The sequence below is a fragment of the Panthera pardus genome, unplaced genomic scaffold (assembly GCF_024362965.1).
Source record: "Panthera pardus isolate Hobbes unplaced genomic scaffold, ASM2436296v1 HiC_scaffold_15, whole genome shotgun sequence".
Taxonomy (NCBI): domain Eukaryota; kingdom Metazoa; phylum Chordata; class Mammalia; order Carnivora; family Felidae; genus Panthera; species Panthera pardus.
The window spans coordinates 88,478,672-88,498,877 of NW_026526710.1; the positions used below are offsets into that span (position 1 = coordinate 88,478,672).

The 20,206-nt window shown below is 44.8% G+C and overlaps 2 protein-coding genes across 9 annotated transcripts in view; one reads left to right on the forward strand and one right to left on the reverse strand.

The window, feature by feature from the left end:
- On the reverse strand, positions 1-12,884 carry TXNL4A (thioredoxin like 4A). 2 transcript variants are annotated; one of them, XM_019423591.2, is made up of 4 exons: positions 12,782-12,884; positions 12,339-12,511; positions 3,354-3,457; positions 1-385 (listed from the first exon to the last, which is right to left on the reverse strand). In XM_019423591.2, the coding sequence occupies exons 2-4, from the start codon at positions 12,489-12,491 to the stop codon at positions 214-216; spliced, it is 429 nt and encodes a 142-aa protein (XP_019279136.1). In that variant the 5' UTR covers positions 12,492-12,511; positions 12,782-12,884; the 3' UTR covers positions 1-213. The 2 variants fall into 2 exon arrangements, with proteins under 2 accessions (XP_019279136.1, XP_019279138.1); XM_019423593.2 differs by lacking the exon at positions 12,782-12,884 and adding an exon at positions 9,590-9,659 and having other exon boundaries at positions 12,339-12,453.
- Positions 12,868-20,206, forward strand: part of LOC109251734 (probable 2-ketogluconate reductase) — a 24,504-nt gene continuing 17,165 nt past the window's right edge. For 5 of the 7 annotated variants that reach the window (XM_053902881.1, XM_053902879.1, XM_019423583.2 and 2 more), the window contains exon 1: positions 12,881-12,961. The gene's annotated coding sequence lies outside the window, so the exon portion shown is untranslated. Of the gene's footprint in view, positions 12,962-20,206 lie in introns of all 7 variants that reach the window. The other 2 variants (XM_053902880.1, XM_019423584.2) reach the window with 2 other exon arrangements.

Below are 20,206 nucleotides of genomic sequence, written 5' to 3' on the forward strand. Positions count from 1 at the left end.
TGGCTTTCCATCACTGCGTATTTTATTTACCTCAGCTAGGTATTTACAGATATTTGCTAATATAAAAATACAATGGCCCGGCGGCCGGAAAGTTGAGGCCATGCAACCCTTACTTCTTCGTGTCCAAATGCTCTAAGGCTTTAAATAGTTCAAGGTATTTCCACATGAAAAGGACTCCACAACATTTATATGCACAGAGAATGGGCTGAGAGCTCAGTATCTGTATTTTGTGGAGTAGTCCTTTGGAGACACCACCAGGCCCCGACCCTTCCGGGCGCCTCGGTACACGGTCTCGATTATGTCTATCATTTCCTGCTTGTCTTCCATGGCCCAGTTGATCTTGTTGTTGTTCCCAGTACCCAGGTCAATCATGATGTGCTTGTTCCTGCAAAGAGGAAAACAGGGGGGTCAATGCTCACAAAAATCCTTCTAAAAAAGAGTTCCATGAAGAAGGCTTTTCTGTTTTGCACCTTTACAAACTCTCGTTAAACATCATTGAAGAGAAGAACACACAGTCAAGAGGATCCACCATGATTCAGGAGAAGATGAAAACAACCTAAATGCTACTTAAAAACACACAGCTTGCGTGGGGAGCAAGCTCTTTCTGTACTCTTCTCTGTCTCCTTAGGACAAATACCCTACAGGGTAGTCGAAAGCTCAAAGGACACAGTTTTTGTCACTTGGACCCAGAGGGTTGTACTAATTTACTCAGGAAACACAATGGATGAGTTTTCACGGTGCTCTTGTGAGCACCTAGTGTACATTTCATTAAAAATCCTACTAACTGTGAAATTAATAATGTTTTGGATTTTTATGATTACAGACATAGTCAATTCTTTACAAATGTATTTCTTAAGAGGCTACTTTTAACAATGATTTATATGTGCACTTTATAGAAGATATTAACCCTGGTTGTCCCTGATGCACTAATTTTTCCAGGTTTGCTGAAGACTGATTAGTTTTAATTACTTTAACTCCTCACTTCCCTAAGAATGAAGTGTTCCATCCACCCTGCAGTCTTTGGTCTGGCCACCTTTTAACCGGAGTGAGCCTCCAAAAGGCAAATCCGATGTTCCTTTTCTGCCACAAAATTTCACTTCTAGGATAACATTCCACATCCTCACTCTGGCCCAGGAATCTGGGGGGTCTGGACCCTGCCCCTCCCCCTCCCTGGCAGGGGGGATCTGGGTGTCTGGACCCTTCCCTCCCGCCCCCTCCCCCAGCAGTCTCCCACCATCACCCGCCAGCCACTCCGTGTCCTCTCAGGCTCCCAAACACAGCATGAAGCTCATGCCGTGTGCCCGCCCCCCAGAAGGCTGGAGCTCATCCCAAACCTATCCCAGCTGCCACTTAGCTCCCGCCACCCTGACTCAGTGTTTGTGTGCCTATAAATACCCGCCCTCTGGCACCTGTTTCCCTCTGCTAATTTACTCAGCTGTTCCCAACCTACGAAGTTCCCTGATGGCAGGATCCGCGTCCCAGCACTAGACCACAAAACCTGGCAGGACTCAATATATATACATTTAGTGAAAACATTAACCGAAGTGCCACCACGCCTCGTCTTAGAACTCTGGGTGGCAGAAAGAGACGTTCCGTCTCTCTCTGGTGCAGCCTCTGTCCTAAAACACCCATGTGCACAGACGGCGGGGGGCTTCTTTTTTTCAGCCTCACTCCCACCTCAAGGGCTAGGGGAGAATTTTGAAGAGCACGACAGAAAAGGCCTAGACTGCCTCCAAGAGCCTGTGAGAAGAAACACGGACTTGGAGAGCACAGCCGGTGCCGCCTCCAAAGGAAGGGAGGACCTCGCGTTGCTGGGGGTGGAGGAAAGGGACCCTGTTACTTGGCAGGACATCGCGATGGCATCCTGCGGTTCTGTGGGAAGGACTTGTAATGACTGATGCCCTTGGATATTCAACTGAAGGAAAGCAAGCAAAGTCTTGAAGGTGCTGTCTGGTTTCTCCCTGGTGCTCACAGCAAAACGAGAGAGACAACCTAGTGTGAGAACTGCGAACAAAGACTCAATTCTCAGCCTCTCCAGATGGCAGAAGGTGCTGAAATCCAGCAACGGCTGCAGAATGGGGGGTACAGGGAAAAGGAAGCCACACGACCTACTGCTGAAGCCCAGGAAAGCCCTAAAGGCCAAAACGTTCAGTCACAAGAGAGGGAGGTGTGCCTCACGGATCTTCCCCGATGCCCAGGCCAGGGACTCGGCTGCAAGGGACAGAGGGTACAGTGAAAGGAGATGACAGAACCCAATGTGCTGCTGGCTGAAGGAGGCTGGAAAACGGCCCAGCTGCGAATGCCTTTCATGAAAAAGGGAGGAAAATCCAGGCAAGCACCCTCCCAGGGCTGGGGCGTCGGCCCCCTTCCTCCTGACGTCCCCTTGGGAAACCAGACCTGTTTCCTATGCTGTCCCACACCGTGTGCTGGGAGAGCTGGGGCCACAGACAAGGGGTGTCCAGGAGCCTAAGAAGCCTTGTCCATACCTGATTTTGCATATGAGAAGGATGTGAGTTTTCGGAGCCAGAGGGCAGACTGGTAGGCAAAATCCTACACTAAACCCTGTGAATTTCCTGCCCGATTCCCTGGGACTGTGATATGATGGGGCATAAAGACTCTGACAGATGTCCCAAAAGTTTCTGATCAATCGACTTTAAAATAAGGAGATAATCCTGGATTATCTGGATGAGTCTATTCCAATCACAGCCCTTAAAAGCAGAACAGGAAATCTCAGAGACTGTGCAGACTTCAAAGGCGGAAGGGCCTCCAGGAGCAGGGAGGGGTCCCAGCGTAGAGCCGGCAAGGAGTCAGAGACCCCGGACCCGTGAGCACCAGGAACTGCATTCAGCCAACAACCCAAGTGAACCAAGTGGCTTCTTCCCAGGCTGACGGTCCAGGTAAGGGCCCAGCCCCCGATTCTGACTTGGTGAGACCCTGAGCGGGAACCCACTGAGCCTGCCCGAACTTTGACACAGCACTGAGCTCATAAGTGGTGCTGTGTTAGCTACTCAACTTGTGCTCATTTGTTACACAGAATATAAAGCGAATCCACACCCTATACAATCCACCCAAACATTCCTTGCCAGCCAGGGAGCTCTACTTTCGGAGTATGGTCTAAGGCTTAACACTGCTATTTACCAACTTCTGTATTAACAATAAACGGTAAGAAATTTTGACCAAACATCAAATGGTGATTCCTTTGTAAATTAAATCTCCACGACAGAACTTTTTTAAAATTCACGACGTTACTTGACTTTACTACCTAAATACCATCAAATATAAAGATCTCCTGATTACATCAAACTTCCAGACCAACAATATTCAACTGAAATGGCAAGTTTAAGAGAACATACCTGAAGAAAAACATGACGGTGCATGGATCGTATAACTCATACATTTTGTTGAAGTCAGGCACTTCTGTAATATCCACAAGATAGATAACTGCAAAATTTTTCACCTAGGAGAGATTGAAACAACCCTGTACAGTAACACACCATTTTTTTATTCTACAAAAGCACGTTAAAAACAAACACAAGAGTTTGTATATAAGTGGACAATTTTCAAACCAAGTCCCCAACATTCTTTCCCAGCAGAGCTAATACACAGGGAGATGATTCAGCACGTTCGGGCTCCTGACAACTGGCTGCTTACGCCTCGCTTTACCATTTTCACAACAGCAAGTTATGAGAGTCCCACAGAAAATGTCCACAGGTACGTCATTCATGCTGATCCAGTAATAACCTATCTCAAACTTTTCCAGATTTGTACTTCTACAAATACTTAATTGCACACAGGAAACCACTATTTTAAAACCCTCTTCTAGAATCTGCTGCACACCTGCCTTTTTGATCCAGGGGTGCACATGTGCAGATACTAAGACTACTACTCCAAATAATACTATACACAACAAATTTTCTTTCATTTTTTTCTCTAATTGCAGATTCATCATAGCAGATTTAGAAAACTCAGAAAACTGTAAATAAGACAGAATCACCTCCAGTCCCAACCACCAGAATTGCTACAAATGTATTTTTTTTTTAATGTTTATTATTGAGAGAGAGTGTGTGTGTGCAAGTGGGGGACCGGCAGAGAGGGGCAGACAGAAATCTGAAGCAGGCTCCAGGCTCTGAGCTGTCACCACAAAGCCCAATGTGGGGTGTGAACCCACGAACCATGCGATTATGACTTAAGTCAGACACTCAACGCACTGAGCCACCCAGGCGCCCTGCTACAAATATATTTTTGGTAAACTCTTTCCCATTTTTTCTGGCATACACACACACATATTAATCTGTTTATACTGCTTTAACAAAATATGATCATTCCATGCCACAGTACTTTATATCCTGCTTTAATTATGAGCATTCTCTTATACAAATTACATACTTTCCCAAAGCACAATTTTCAGGGCTACATAATACTTCATCAAACAGCTATGTCATTAGTTTATCATTCCTCCATTATTTTCTGATTTTTCCTGAAAATAAATAATTCAAATTTTTCATTAGTACCAATTATTCACCTGTGAACATTCTTACCTTTAAATCTATGTACATATTTCATTATTTCCAAAGAACAAACTCCCAAAATAGAATCTCTCCGACAAAATACATGACATTTTAATGGCCCCTATAGGGGCGCCTGGGTGGCTCAGTTGGTTGAGGGTCCGACTCTTGCTTTCAGCTCAGGTCATGAGCTCATGGTTCATGTGTTTAGGGTGACAGCGTGGAGCCTGCTTAGGATTCATTCTCTCTCTCTCTCTCTCTCTCTCTCTCTCTCTCTCTCTCAAAATAAACAGTGCAAGACGGCGCAGGGCTGAGGTCTGACCAACAGAAGGCATTAAATATGGACATGTCCCACAACTGGCTGCGAAAGGAGGGAAGTTACTGAGGGACCCAGGCATGGAGCTGGGGCCCCTCCTGGCCACCCCCCAATTCCCTCTTTCCTGGTGACAGAAGACAAGGCAGCTGTGGAATCGAGTGTGCCACACACCGCGTGTCCAGATGGCCTCTGTGGCAAGTGTTCTTTTCATACTGCCGCGGCCCTCAGACAGCAGGGCTGGAGTACAGCACACGCCTCTGCAGAGCTTTCCGGCAAAAGGGACCCTGTGCATCCGTAGGTGCTGCCTACCCCTACGTTTCACTTCATCATTATTCCGTTATTACTTTCCATGTAATACAACAGAGCTATCACAACTTACACTGACAGATGTTAACCTTATAGTAAAACCAAACAAACACGTCCACTTGTCCCCTAAAGCGTAAAGTGCCAATGCAGTGAAAGCCCAAGATGCCATTCGGATTCAATGTGAATTATTTAGCCAGTTGGCTCCAGTTCCTAGAACCTCTACATCTCCCAAGTTAAAGCAGAAACTGACACAAGAAACCACGTCCTCTTAAAGTGATCAAAATATACCACCTGTTTCATACATGAAGATATTCAATTACCCAAACTCAACGATACAATCTTCACTATAAACGTTGGTTTTTACAGCGAGACTTTGAGAGCAGGCCCTACTTCCCTTTGCCTTCAATGAGGAGGAAGAAAACGGTAGCTCGTTCAGAAGTAAAACAACTAACGACAGCACAGTACTTAATTCTTTTCTTCCCCTCTATGTAAAGTACACTATGGTTCTCCAGATAAATCTAAGGCTTTCCGAGGCTAGGAACCACGTCTGTTCTCTTTACTGATGTGTCCTCAGAGCCAAGCAGTACCTGACTCATACACGGGACCAGTAAACGCTTATCAAGTCAATTTGAACAATAAGCTTGCATTCTGAAATACAAGAAACACATTAATGTCACTAAAAATGTGTTTTTGGACAGTGTGAGCTTAATCACGTAACGCTGAGTTCAAACAGACCTGCCCGCAGGGTTGGTGGGGTGCCACTTCGGTCTGACGGGAGGCTCTCAAGCTCCTGCAGCTCAAACACCTGCAGAAAGCAAGGGGCTGCTCACCCATCTGGGCGGCCAGATGAGAACCGCACACGGCACCAAGGGGCCTTCCTAGAAACCTGTACAACCTACCCAGTCTTCCCCCTGGAAAAGCTACCATTTATCCAAGCTGCTTCTAATGCGGGTTACATGAATTGTCGTGATGCTTTCCACATGGTCTGAACGTTTCACCCCCACTGACGAACCCACAGTTAACTAAAACTCTGTGTATGTTTTATAAAAGTGAAATGAAGCTAGGAGTCTACTGTATTTTCTCCATTTAAAAAAACGTTCAGGGGCGCCTGGGTGGCTCAGTCGGTTAAGCGTCCGACTTCAGCTCAGGTCACGATCTCACGGTCCGTGGGTTCGAGCCCCGCGTCGGGCTCTGGGCTGATGGCTCAGAGCCCGGAGCCTGCTTCCAATTCTGTCTCCCTCTCTCTCTGCCCCTCCCCCGTTCATGCTCTCTGTCTCAAAAATAAATAAAACGTTAAAAAAAAATTTTAAAAAAATGTTCATTTTGGGGTACCTGGGTGCTTCAGCAGGTTAAGTGTCCGACTCTGGCTGAGGTGGTGGTCTTGGGGTTTGTGGGTTGGAGACCCGCGGCGGGCCCTACGCTCTCAGCACTGAGCCTGCTTCAGATCCTCTGTCTCCCTCTCTCTCTGCTCCTTCCTCACTCCCACTCTCTCAAAAATAAAATACACATAAACAAATAACGTTCATTTTGAAAATATAGAAATGGAATGGAAAAACCACTACTGGGGCACCTGGGTGGCTCAGTCGGTTGGGCGTCCGACTTTGGCTCAGGTCATGATCTCACGGTTCGTGGGTTTGAGCCCCGCGTCGGGCTCTGTGCTGACAGCTCAGAGCCTGGAGCCCGCTTTGGATTCTGTGTCTCCCTCTCTCTTTATGCCCCTCCCCTGCCCACACCCTGTCTCTCTCCCTCTCAAAAATAAACATTAAAAAAAAAAAGAAAAAAGAAAGAAAACCACTACTATGTGTCCAGCCCCGTATTTTTAAGCAAACTCTACCCCAAATGTGGGCCTTGAACTCATAACCCTGAGATCAACAGTTGCATTCTCTTCAGACTGAGCCAGCCAGATGCCCTTAAGTTATACAACTTGTTTAAAAAACACTGGGCTGGAGCACATGGCTGGCTCAGTCAGAACAGCGTGCAACTCTTAATCTTGAGGGTGGGAGTTCAGGCCCATGTGGGGTATACAGGCTACCTAAAAGGAAAAAAAACCCAAAACTTAAAAATATAGGACAGTCAAATAAAATCAATAGTATGGGTGTCTTAAAGCAAAAAGTGTTTCCCTTTCCCCAGACCCACAAGCTCACTTGTGAGGAAATCATATACATTCTGTTTTCTCCAGCTGACATCATTAACTGATGCCCATGTCATCGAAGAAGCTGTTAGAAGATAACTTCTAACAGCCAAATAACATTCCATCCCGTGAACAGGACATTCCCAGTTTAAATCCCAACCGTCTGTTTCTGAGCCTGGACAAACTACGTGCCAGCACCTACCCCTGGGAGCCATCGTGAGGACCACAGGACAGGTCTGTTTCCCACCTGGCAACAGGATGCGTCTAAGGGTTCAAACGCTAGAGCTCACGGTCATCACCATGTTCTCCTATCATGAGACACTGCTGTTGTTTCCAGTTATGACAGAAGTTATAGCAAAGGTCTTGTGGAGCATAAAACTTCGTCTATTGAAGACGCGGGGTTACTAGGCATAAGGTATGACTATTCTCAAGGCTTTTTATACGATGCCAAACTGCCTCCTGAAAGGAGATCCGTTCTACAGGTACCTCAATATTAACTTTCACCTTTTTAGCTCTGCTATATCTAAGAAACGATAGCACGCTATTTTAATGTGTGTGTCTCTGAAGTTTACTTAACCGTGAGAATTTCCTCTTTTTTAGGTTCCTTGCCTCTCTACCCACAGGATTTATTTATTTATTTCATTTTTTAGGAGTCATCTTTTTAAATGGCACTTTAAACTTGTTTGCCTAAGTCTTACTATGTCTAAAATAGTATTTTGCCTGCTATATTTGCACTAATTTTAATTGGCTGTTCGACAGGATCTTTTAAAAACCAACGACTCTATGTACAAATTTCATTTCTATTATCAAGTTGTTTCTTAATGTACATATTCTTTTGATTGTCTACAACAGTAACTATGATTTCCAACTCTACCGCCTACACGTTTTATAAGCACCCCTCCTTTTTCGTCACCAAGTCACGGATTAAACTGTTCGGTAGTCCTTCTACAAGCCACTCAACTTGCCTCCAAAAAGTAACTCCTGCACATCACTGAGACTGAGGCTGGCACGTGACCCCAACCACCACTCCACCCTCTTGTATGGGACTCCTCCTCTGGCTAAGAACCCACCTAAAATGCTGGAAAAAATCTTATGGACTGCCAACTGGCACTATGTATTTTATTTATAACAGTCGATTTTTAGATAATTCATGTCAAAGCCATCAAAAAACTGCACGATAACTTTATTTTCCCCAACTACTATTTGCCCGATTAGCTCAACAATAACTCTCGAAAACTCTGCGATGTGAGTGGTAATGATACTAACAACAGTGGCTAAGAATTATGGAACATGCTGCTTACATGAGACAAGAAGTGTTCTGGAAGTCTTTTATATTCATCCTATCCTCATGACTGCCCTCTGGGTTAGGCACTACCATCCCTTTCCCACAGATGAGTAAAATGAGGCACACAGACAAGTTATTTAAGGTCATACGGGTAGTAAGCAGCAGAAACAAGCTTGGTCTCTACCCTTACTGCCCCTCATAGCTTGCTCCTAGCTCCAAGGCTGTTATTTCCAGAAACACAAATCCAGAGCAAACATACACATTTTGTTGGCTCTTATGAGAACATCAACTACCAGTAGAGTTCAACTTACTTTATGCGAGGTTTAAGAATGATCCCCCTAAGGGTGCCTGGGGGGCTCAGTCGGTTGAGTGGCTGACTTTGGCTCGGGTCATGATCTCGTGGTTCGTGGGTTCGAGCCCCGCGTCGGGCTCTGTGCTGCCAGCTCGGAGCCTGGAGCCTGCTTCGGATTCGGTGTCTTCCTTGCTCTCTGCCCCTCCCCCACTCATGCTCTCTCTCAAAAATAAATATTAAAAAAAAAAATGCTCTTCTCTAAAGTCATTTCTAAAACGTTCCATACATATATTTGTCTTATATACAATTTAATGAGAATGTATGCTCATGAGTCAATGATATCATTGAAGCTTTGCATATTTTAAACTACTTATTTGGGCTTTTAACACACAAAAATTAAATGTCCTGTTTATTCTTCCCCGTTATGGGATTTCGGTAACAGTGAGCTGTCACGAACCTCCTACAAAACGGCAAGACACCTCAAGACAGCTCAGAGATACACCAAACAGTCTCTCTTTGAAGCTGTGTATAAAATCAGCTGTTAATCAGGAAGCTTTGCTTATTACCACTCCAGCAAACTCCAGACATCTGTAAAATCGTTCAGCACATCTCTTACGTCTTCAGAGCAGCTCCAAACTACTCCAGCATGAGGTGGGGTCGGGAGGTCGGCCACGTCAAAGCATCAAGTCGACACACTACATTCCAGGAGAACAATCTAATCAAGTCCAGCCTAAACGGCGCAACTTTTACTCACTTTAAAACAGCTGGGGTATCCAAACAGGGCTCGTAACAAGATGAGGAAGATCCCCCACTATCTGCCATTTCTGCAGAGGGAGATTTTTAAATAGAGAGTTAAGTTGTTCTTTATACTAAAACTTTAAATTTCAAATATTCCTGTTGAGATTCCCCAAAAAGGGCTTCCAGAATTATAAACTCATATTTTGCCTTTATACCAAGAAAAAAAGAAAACCATAATCTCGTGATGCGTTTCAAGTTTGCATTTTTAATAACTATACTATAACATTATATTAAAAGTTTATTAGGGGGCGCCTGGGTGGCGCAGTCGGTTAAGCGTCCGACTTCAGCCAGGTCACGATCTCGCGGTCCGTGAGTTCGAGCCCCGCGTCAGGCTCTGGGCTGATGGCTCGGAGCCTGGAGCCTGTTTCCGATTCTGTGTCTCCCTCTCTCTCTGCCCCTCCCCCGTTCGTGCTCTGTCTCTCTCTGTCCCAAAAATAAATAAAAAACGTTGAAAAAAAAAAATTAAAAAAAAAAAAAAAAAAAGTTTATTAGGACAGAAATCCAAATTTTGGGACAAAAGAAAAAATACCTTAAAAAAAAACAAAGAAAAATACTCAAAATGAGCCCAATTGAGCCATTCTTATCAACAGGTTCAATACCAGAAAGAGTACGTCCACCAGCGACAGCGTCTGTAACTGACAGAAACGGATGAGAAAAGAACAGCTCTGGTAAAAGTCCCTAAAAACTTACATTCACACACAAAATCTGTCTCCTAGCTAAAAGCATTTTGCTGGGTTTTGCTCAGATATGAGAACCCAAACGAGCCTCACATCTCTAATTACCGTACCCTCGCACTGAGGGCAGCGAGAGCTGGACGTCGCCTGGTGTTCACACGGTTGCCTGCAACACAGAATTCGGGGCACACACCCGAAGTCATTTCAAAGTCAACAGAGCGACAATTTGCTTCTCAGAAAAGTGCCCTTAGGCAATTCTTGACTCAACTGGCTAGTATCTGCCCCTGACCACCATAGCCTAAGCGAGGCGTGACCCCCTGGCACCACCTCACTTATGCCCTCTGACCCCAAATGGGAGGACCCCCAGCATCAGAAAACTGCCGCTCTCCTGAGTTCCCCAGGCACCTCCTCAAGCTCCTTGGGGAAGAGGAGGGGAATGACTGCTAATCACAGCACCCACATTCTGATCCTGACCTCTGTTGAGGGGTTTTTGAAAGTCACATCAGAATTCCCAGGGGAGCTGGGCCTGTTTCTGGACCTCACCCCAGATCAAAAGAATCAGAATATCTGAGGTGCACTTGGGGAAGTATCCCAAGTGACACTCATGATGACTGACACACACGAATGGTCCCTAATGTCCCCAATGCCATCACCCCATCTCACTTTGCCTCTCTTACCAAATAGGAAACAGTAAAAATTAGCAATAGAAGATCAGACAGTTTTTTTTGATGTTTATTTATTTTTGAGAGAGAGAGAAAGACAGAGTGTGAGTGGGGGAGGGGCAGAGAGAGAGGGAGACACAGAATCCGAAGCAGCTCCAGGCTCTGAGCTGTCAGCACAGAGCCCGACGCGGGGCTCGAACCCACAGACCGCAAGATCATGACCTGAGCCAAAGTCAGCCGCTCAAACCACTGAACCACCCAGGTGCCCCCAGATAGTTGTTTTTTGTTTTTTTTTAAGTAAACTATACCCAATGTTGAGCTCGAACTAATGACCCCAAGATCAAGAGTCGCATGCTCTACTGAGCCAGCCAGGCGTTCTGAAGGTTATCAGATAGTTTTTCCTTTCCTAAATACAAAATACATCCTCACATCTTTGCTACCTACTAAAAGGTGTTGTTTTAACCCCTTATCCCTAAGAAAAGATGGCTTCAACCCTTCCATTACTTTTACTCTCAGTTGGCAGTTGGCGGGGAGCACCACGATGGGCTCTGTGCTGACAGCTCAGAGCCTGGAACTGCTTCGGATTCTGTCTCCCTCTCTCTCTGCTCCTCCCCCGCTCACACTCGGTCTCTCCCTCTCTCTCTCTCTCTCTCTCTCTCTCTCTCAAAAATAAACATACATTTAAAAAAAAATCGCCATGCGGAAATTTAGAAAAGCGCTCAGTCCCCCGTTATACAATAGTTGCCAATGACTGCACTTCTGTTGTCAAGCAAGACTGACTAGCCAGGGGACTAACACTAAACATCAGGAAAACTAGTACCACAAAGCACAATTCTATTCTCTCCTAACATCTCCTGCAAATGAATCACTCTAAGCTATAAATCAAGTGACTTACAAAGAGCATCGTGGAGTAAAGGGGAAAAAAGACTAGAAGAAAACCAGATTAACATGAAAGTTCTGCTTTACGAGTACGATAAGCAAGGTAGCAAAAATGGACAACCCTTTAAACTAAACTATTTAAGTAAACTCGATCGTTCTTCCCAAAACCTGTAGGCGTTTGTTCATGGCACTATAGAGAAGGAATCGTGAATCATTTTTAAAATTTGAAAATCTGCGGAAACTTCTCCCAGAAAAACCACAGGACCTATCCTGTACAGTTTCAGGACCACAGCCTCCCACCACAAGGTAAGAATCCGTGTGCTAATCTAGCGAATGTGCTGCACGCCAGGAATAAAGGCACGAGGAAGGAGCACCGGACGGATTCTAACCTCACTTTAAATTCTACCGCCAAACAGACAAGCAAAAGCAATGCCGGTGAAATGAGCAAGCTGATCACGGAACGCAACACGAAGCGGCGGAGCTGCGTTACCTTTTCGGCTATACTGTACAGGACCTCGTCCATCTTCATGCAAGTGGGGTCCCAGTCGTGTCCAAACCGGATGACGACCACCCGGTCTTCCTCCGAAAGGATGGCCTGGTCCACCTGCCAGCCGTTGTGCAAGTGCGGGAGCATGTACGACATCTTCAGGGCCGCTCGGGTACCTGCGGGACAGGAATTCCACGCACCCGCTCCTTCCGGCCAGACCGCACTGCCGGCAGGGGGGCCACGCGTCGCCCCCTCCCTCACCCCTCGGTCCCGCCGCGGGGAGGGCGCAAGGGCCAGCACGAGACCCTCGGAAGGGGGCCTGGACCGAGGGGACGCCCGGCGGGCCACTGCCCGGGAGCGGGGCCCCGAGGGGGTCTCCCCCCACCTCAGTTCCCCACCCCCTACCTCCCCGGACCCCCGTCCACTCCCGCTCCAACCGCACGCACCTCTGACACCTAGAGAGTCCCGCGCTGCGGTCCTTCCGGGCGTGGACCCGCGCCGGACAGTGCGTGCGCGCCGACGTGAGCGTGCGCGTGCCCGCCGACGTGCGGCGCGCGTCCGGCGCAGCTGGGCGCGACGTCCGGAGCCGGGGGGCTGGAGTCTGCGCGCTGGCGGTGCGCGGGCGGGTAGGTGGTCTCCGCGTGGGCCGCGCGAGCGGGGTTTTCCCGGGGAGCCGCCGCGGTCGAGAGGAGCCTGTCTTTACCAGACCTGCTGTCGGTCCCAGTCGGGCCCGTCAGAGACCCAACTTCACCGCGCCGCCACGGTGACCCCGGGGGTGGGAGGGGGCCGACCGGACCAACGAGAAGGGTTCGGGTCTGGACGGAGAGGACGCCCGCTACGCTGGGCGGGGGCGGGGGTGGGGGCGGGGGGACTGAACTGAGGATCCCCGTGATTGCGGGGGAGGGACTGGACAGAGAGGACCCCCGTGACTAGGCCGGGGGTGGGGGGGACTGGGCAGAGAGGACCACTTGACCTGAGGTGTGGGAATGGGAGCTGGACTGAGGACACCCGTGACTCGGGGGGAGGGGGAACGGGGTGGACAGAGAGGACCCCCGTGACTGGGGGTTGGAGGACCGCTGGACACAGAGGATGACATCGGGAGAAAGGCTTGTCCTGTTCACTCCCACACCAGGTCCCCAAATTAATCAGGGCGATCCTGCTTTCTGGACATAAATGCAGTTGATTGACGTGTGAAACCCTTGTGTTCAGAAGAGCACTCCCCTCGGAGGGTCAGATCCTACAGTGAGATAGCGCCAACGTGGAAGTTACCCTTGGACCGCACCACCTGAGCTTGTAGCTCGGCGGCACTAAGCCCCTTCGTGTTGTGGTGCAACATCCACTTCCAGATAACAATTCTTTGTTAACAAATTCTGCTGCAATCTCATTTGCATGCTACAAGATTTCATTCATTCAAGTTAAGGTGGTTTTTCTCGAGAGTTGTGGAACCTTGAGACCTGGGTGGCTCAGCCGGTGGAACCTGGAACCTTGGACTCTTGATTTTGGCTTAGGTCATGACCCCAGATCATGGGATTCAGCCCTGTGTGTGGGCTCCCTGCTGAGCATGGAGCCTGCTTGCGATTCTCATTCTGTGTCTCTGTCTCTCTCTCAAAAAATAAAAAAGTGTGGGACCAACATTATGATCTATTTTTAGAACTTTTTCATCATCCTGAAAAAAATCTTGTACCCATTTGGCATCATTGCCATTTCCCTCCTGACCACTAACCTGTTTCCATCTCTGCAGATTTGCCTATTCTAGACATCTCAAGGGATTAAATGGAAATGTATGTAGTCTTTAACTTAAATAATTTTTTTAATGTTTGTTTTTGAGAGGGAGACGGAGCACAAGCAGGGGAGGGGCGGAGAGAGGGAGACACAGAATCGGAAGCAGGCTCCAGGCCCCAAGATGTTAGCACAGCTGAACCCCTGAGCACTCGAACCCAGGAACCATGAGATCATGACCTGAACCGAAGTGGGGTGATTAACTGAGCCACCCAGGCGCCCCCGTGACTGCTTTCATTTAGCATAATGATTTTAAGGTTCATATTGTAGCAGGCGTCAGGACTTAGTTCCTTTTTATTGATGGTTAACATTCCATTGTATGGATACACTGCATTTTATTTATCAGCTAATTAACATTTGGGTTGTTTCCATTTCTTGGCTATTATGAATAATGCTGCTGTGAACAATGTATATAAATTTTTGTATGGATGTAAGTTTTATTTCTCGGACTATATATGAGTGGAATCATTTTGTCTTATAGTAAGTACATTTAACATTTTGTGGCATTGCAAGTTGTTTTCAAAAGTGGCTGCACCTTTTAACATTTCCAACAGCAATGTGTGAGGGGTTTGATGTCTCCACATCTTTACCTACACTTGTTATTTGTGTATTTTTTATTATGACATCCTGGTAGATATGAAGTGATACTGTTGTTTGACTTGCATTTCCCTGATGGTTAGCAATATAGAGAGCATTTTTCATGTACTTTTTCTCCATTTGGAGAAATGTCTGTTCATATCCTTTGCCCAATAAAAAATATGGATTACTTATGTTTATTATTGAGTTTTTTAAAGTTTATTTATTTATTTTGTGAGAGAGAGGGGGGAGACGGGCACACAGAGAGAATCCCAGGGAGGCTGTGTACACTCAGTGCAGATCCCAACAAGGGGCTCCACCTCTCATGAACTATGAGATCATGACCTGAGTTGAAACCAAGAGTCGCATGCTTAACAGACTGAGCCTCCCTTATTATTGAGTTTTAAGAGTTTCATTAGGTATATGATTTAAAAATATTTCTTCCCATTCTGTTGATTGACTTCACTTTTTATTGCTATCATTTGCAGCACAAAAGTTTTAAATTTTCATGAGGTCCAATTCATCTATTTAGTTGTTTGTGCATTTGGTATCATCTAAGAAACCATTGCCTCACTTAAGGTTGTGAACATTTCCTCCTGCATTCTTCTGAGAGTTTTATAATTTTAACTTTTTTTTTTTTAAGTAAGCTCTAGGCCAATGTGGAACTTGAACTCGAGACCTGGAGATCAAGGGTTGTATGCTCCACAGACTGAGCCAGCCAGCTGCCCCCATTAACTTTTACATTTAGGTCTATGATCACTTTGAGTTAACTTTTATGTATAAGGTGTCCAACTTCATTCTTTTGCATGTGGCCATCCAGTTGTTCTGGTACCATTTTTTGGAAAGATTATTCTTTCCCTATGAAATTGCCTTGGCACCCTTATTGAAAATCAATTGACTTTATTGTTTTATATTATTTTTAAATTTTTAAATATTTTTATTTTCCATGCTAACAAACACAATGTGATGTGTCAGGCACTCTTCACAGTACTCTATAGGGGAACTCTGTGTGGGAACATGGAACCCACACAACAGCCCTATAAGATAATTGTGCTATGGTTATCATCCCCAGATGAAATGACTGGATGGAGAAACCAAACCCCAAGTGTTTCTGTATCTTTTTCAAGATAACCAGCTAGTAAATGGCAAAGCAGGTTTGAACCTCTATGCTGTTTAAAAAATTTCCATCGTTTTCTTTATTTGAGTATGAACCATGTTCATAGGTTTTAAGCTTGATCATCAAAATTTTCATTTGCCACCACCAGTGGGTGGCCGTAATTGAAAATAGTTTTAAATATTATATTTTTTCTTCAAATTTTTACTTAAATTCTGGTTAACATATGGTGTAATACTGTTTTCAGGAGTATAATTTAATGATTTGTCACTTACATGTAACACCCACTGCTCAACATGACAAGTGCCCTCCTTACTGCCAATCACCCATCTCACCCATCCCCCACCCATGTCCCTCCAGCAATCCTGTTTGTTCTATTTAAGAGTCTCTTATGGTTTGTTTCCTTCTCTTTTCTTCCCCCTTCCCATATGTTCATCTGTTTTGTTTCTTAAATTCCACATATGAGTTAAATCATGGTATTAGTGTTTCTCTGACTTATTTCACTTAGCATAATACACTCTAGCTCCATCCACATCATTGCAAATGGCAAGATTTCATTCCTTTTGACAGCTGAGTAATATTCTACTGTATATACATACATCACGTCTTTTTTTTTTTTATTTCACTTAGAGCATGCACACACAAGCATATGTATGACTGGAGGAAGGGCAGAGAGAGGGGGAGAGAGAATCCCAAGGAGGCTCCACACTGTCAACATGGAGCCCAACGTGGGGTTCGGTCTCATGAACCTTGAGATGCATCCCACCACATCTTTATCCATTCATCAGTTGATAGACATTTGGGCTCCTTCCATAGTTTGGCTATTGTTAATAATGCTGCTATAAACATTGAGGTGCATGTGTCTTCTTTGAATCATCATTTTTGTATCCTTTGGGTAAATACCTAGTAGTGCAATTGCTGGGTCATGGGGTAGTTCTATTTTTAACTTTTTGAGGACCCTCCGTACTGTTCTCCAGAGCGGCTGCACCAGTCTGCATTCCCACCAACAGTGCAAGAGGGTTCCTCTTTCTCTGCATCCCTACCAACATCTGTTGTGCCTTGTGTTGTTAATTTTAGCCATTCTGACAGGTGTGATGTGAGCATCTTTTCATGTGTCTGTTAGCCATCTGGATGTCTTCTTTGGAAAAAAAGTCTATTTGTGTCTTCTGCTCATTTCTTAACTGGATTGTTTGTTTTTTGGGTTTTAAGTTTGATATGGTTTTTTTTTTTTTTTTGGTATATATTTTTTAATGCTTATTTATTTTTGAGAAAGAGAGACAGCATGAGCAGGGGTGGGGTAGAGAGGGAGGGAGACACAGAATCCAAAGCAGGCTGCAGGTTCTGAGCTGTCAGCACAGAGCCTGACGTGGGGCTCGAACTCACAAGCCGTGAGATCATGACCTGAGCTGAAGTGGGACACCTAACCAACTGAGCCACCCAGGCGCCCTGAGTTTGATAAGTTCTTTATATATTTTGGATACTAACCCTTTATCAGATATGTCATTTGCAAATATCTTCTCTCATTCCATAGGCTGCCTTTTAGTTTTGTTGTTTCCTTTGCTGTGCAAAAGCTTTTTATCTTGATGAGGTCCCAATAGTTCATTTTTGCTTTGGTTTCCCTTGCCTCTGTCGATGTGTCTAGAAAGAAGTTGCTCTGGCTGAGGTCAAAAAGATTTTTTCCTGTTTTCTTCTCTAGGATTTTGATGGTTTCCTGTCTCACATTTAGGTCTTTCTTCCATTTTGAATTTACTTTCGTGTATGGTGTAAGAAAGTGGTACTGTTATGGAAACTGGTCTGGATCACCCAGCAGAAGAACCAAGCAGCACTCGGAGATCTTGGAAGGCAGGAGGTTTAGTTTACACCAGTGGGCTCAGAGGAGATCATTCTCCAGAGGTCTGAGCCCAGATCATCAGCAGCCGGATGATTTATAGTCTGTTGGAGTGTGGCAAGTGGGATGGGAAGAAAAGCCCAGAAGGGGAGTCTTTAGGCAGGGACTGGAATCCCCCTGTCCTGTCAGCTGTCTTATAACAGACTTCTCCCTATCAGTACAGTTTCATTCTTCTGCATGTTGCTGTCCAGTTTTCCCATTTCCATTTGCTGAAGAGACGTCTTTTTTCCATTAGATACTCTCCTGCTTTGTCAAAGATTGATTGACCATACTGTTGCGGGTCCATTTCTGGGTTTTTTGTTCCGTTCCGCAATATCAATTGACTTTAAATGTAAGGATATATTTCTGGATTCTCAGTTCTATTCCACTGGTTTATATGTCTAGCCTTATGTCAGTACCACACTGCCTTGATTAGTGTAGCTTTGTGGTAAGTCTTGAAATTAGGACATGTGAGTCCTCCAACTTTATTCCTTTTCGTGATTGGTTTGGCTGTTCTGGGTCCCTTGCATTTCCATATGAACTTTAGGATTAGCTTGTCAATTTCTGCAAAAAAAAAAAAAGTACCTAGGATTTTGATAGGGATTGTGCTAACTCTGTACATCATTTAGAGAATACCATATGATCATCCTAACGATGTTAAGTCTTCCATGGTTATAGGGTGTCTTTCCATTTATGTAGGTCTTCTTTATTTCTATAACTTTTATATTTTCCAGTGTTCACATCTTGCACTTTTTTTTAGGAGGAGGTAAAATTTATCCCTAAGTATTCTTTTTTGATGATATTTAAATGGAATTGTTATTTTAAATATTTTCAGATTATTCATGACTAGTGTATAGAAATACAATTGATTATTATTATTTTCTCCTGTTTATTTTTGAGAAAGAGCTCGCATGTGCTTGAGAGCAGGGAAGGGGCAGAGAGAGGGGTACAGAGGATCCAAAGTGGGCTCTGTGCTGAAAGCAGAGAGCCCGATGTGGGGCTGGAACTCAAGAATCGTGAGGTCATGACCTGAGCTGAAGTCGGGGGCTTAACCAACTGAACCACCCAGGCGCCCCAGAAATATGATTGGTTTTTGTATACTGATCTTGCATTCTGCAATCTTGGTGAACCATTCATTACTTGGAAAAGTTCTTTATTTGCATTCCTTAGGAGTTTCCCTATATAAGATCTTGCCATCTGGAGATAAGCACAGTTTTACTTCTTGTTTGTCTATCTGGACGTTTTTTTTCCCCTTGCCTAACTGCCCTGGCTGGGACGTGCAGTACAATGTTGAATAGAAGTGGCGACAGCAAGCATCTTCTCTTGTTCCTGATTTTAGGGCGAAAGCATTGAGACTTTCACTATTGAGTATGAGGTTTGCTATGGGTTTTTCACAAATGCCATTTATGAGGTTGAAGAAATTCTGTTCTTATTTTGTTGAGAGTTTTTTGTTTTGTTTCTTATGAAAAGTTGTTAGGTTTTGTGAAATGCTTTTTATGCCTCTGTTGAGATGATCATGTGGGTTTTGTCTTTTATTCCCTTAATATGGAGTATTCCATTGCCTTTTTATGTTAAATCAAATTTGCATTCCTGGGAAAAATCCTATTAGGTCACATTAACTTTTAACAATATATTGCTGTAATAAGTTTGCTAGTGTTTTTTGAAGATTTTGTGTCTAATTCATAAGACATATCAGTGTGTAGTTTTCTTGTTGTCTTTGTTTGATTTTGCTGATAGTGGCCCCATAGACTGAATTGAAAAGCCAACAATATAGGCAAGAAAAATTGGTTATTTGGCCAAAGCTGCTCATCTTTCCTTCCATTCATTCACAACATATCCGATCATCTAGAAAATGGAAATAAGTAGGCTAAATCATTCTGAGTGAATCAGACTGCTTGAATTACATTTTATCGTTAGAAATTGAATTCTTCATTTAAAAAATGACTAAACATAAGCATTAAGTATTGCTTTCTGGAATTCTCAAGAGCAAGACAGATATTTGGAAGGAGCAGGTGTCCCTGTATGTCGAATTGTGAAAGGATACATGTGTCTAAACAGAGTGCCCCTTCCTTCAGAGCAACTGGCCTGAGTTAAGTTGAGGAAGAGAGCAATTTGACTGAACTAATTGTTACTGATGAAAAGTGACTGGAGAGCCTTATAACCCTCCCAGAGGAATTTTAATTTTTAAAAGAAAAAATGTTTTAAGTCAGATGTAAGACAATGTTAAAGTGAGACTTTCCTCTCTCTCAAATTTCAGCAGAGGCCCCAAACTGAAAATAAATGATTTAAAATGCTTACACGTTTCAGGGGCGCCTTGGTGTCTCAGTCGGCTGAGCATCTGACTCTTGATTTCGGCTCAGGTCATGATCCTACAGTCTGTGGGTTCCAGCCCCACATCAGGCTCTTCACTGACAGCGTGGAGCCTGGTTGGGGTTCTCTCTGCCACTCCCCCCTTGTGCTTTCTCTCTCAAAATAAATAAACTTAAAAATTTTTTAAATAAAATAAAACGCTTACATGTTTCAGAGCAAGAGGCC

Excerpts from the sequence above, each read along its gene's own strand:
- TXNL4A (XM_019423591.2), bottom strand. The coding sequence starts at position 12,491 with ATGTCGTACATGCTCCCGCACTTGCACAACGGCTGGCAGGTGGACCAG. Across the intron at positions 3,458-12,338 it reads TGTACAGTATAGCCGAAAAG|GTGAAAAATTTTGCAGTTAT; the intron begins GTAACGCAGCTC and ends AATCTCTCCTAG. Across the intron at positions 386-3,353 it reads ACCGTCATGTTTTTCTTCAG|GAACAAGCACATCATGATTG; the intron begins GTATGTTCTCTT and ends TCCTCTTTGCAG.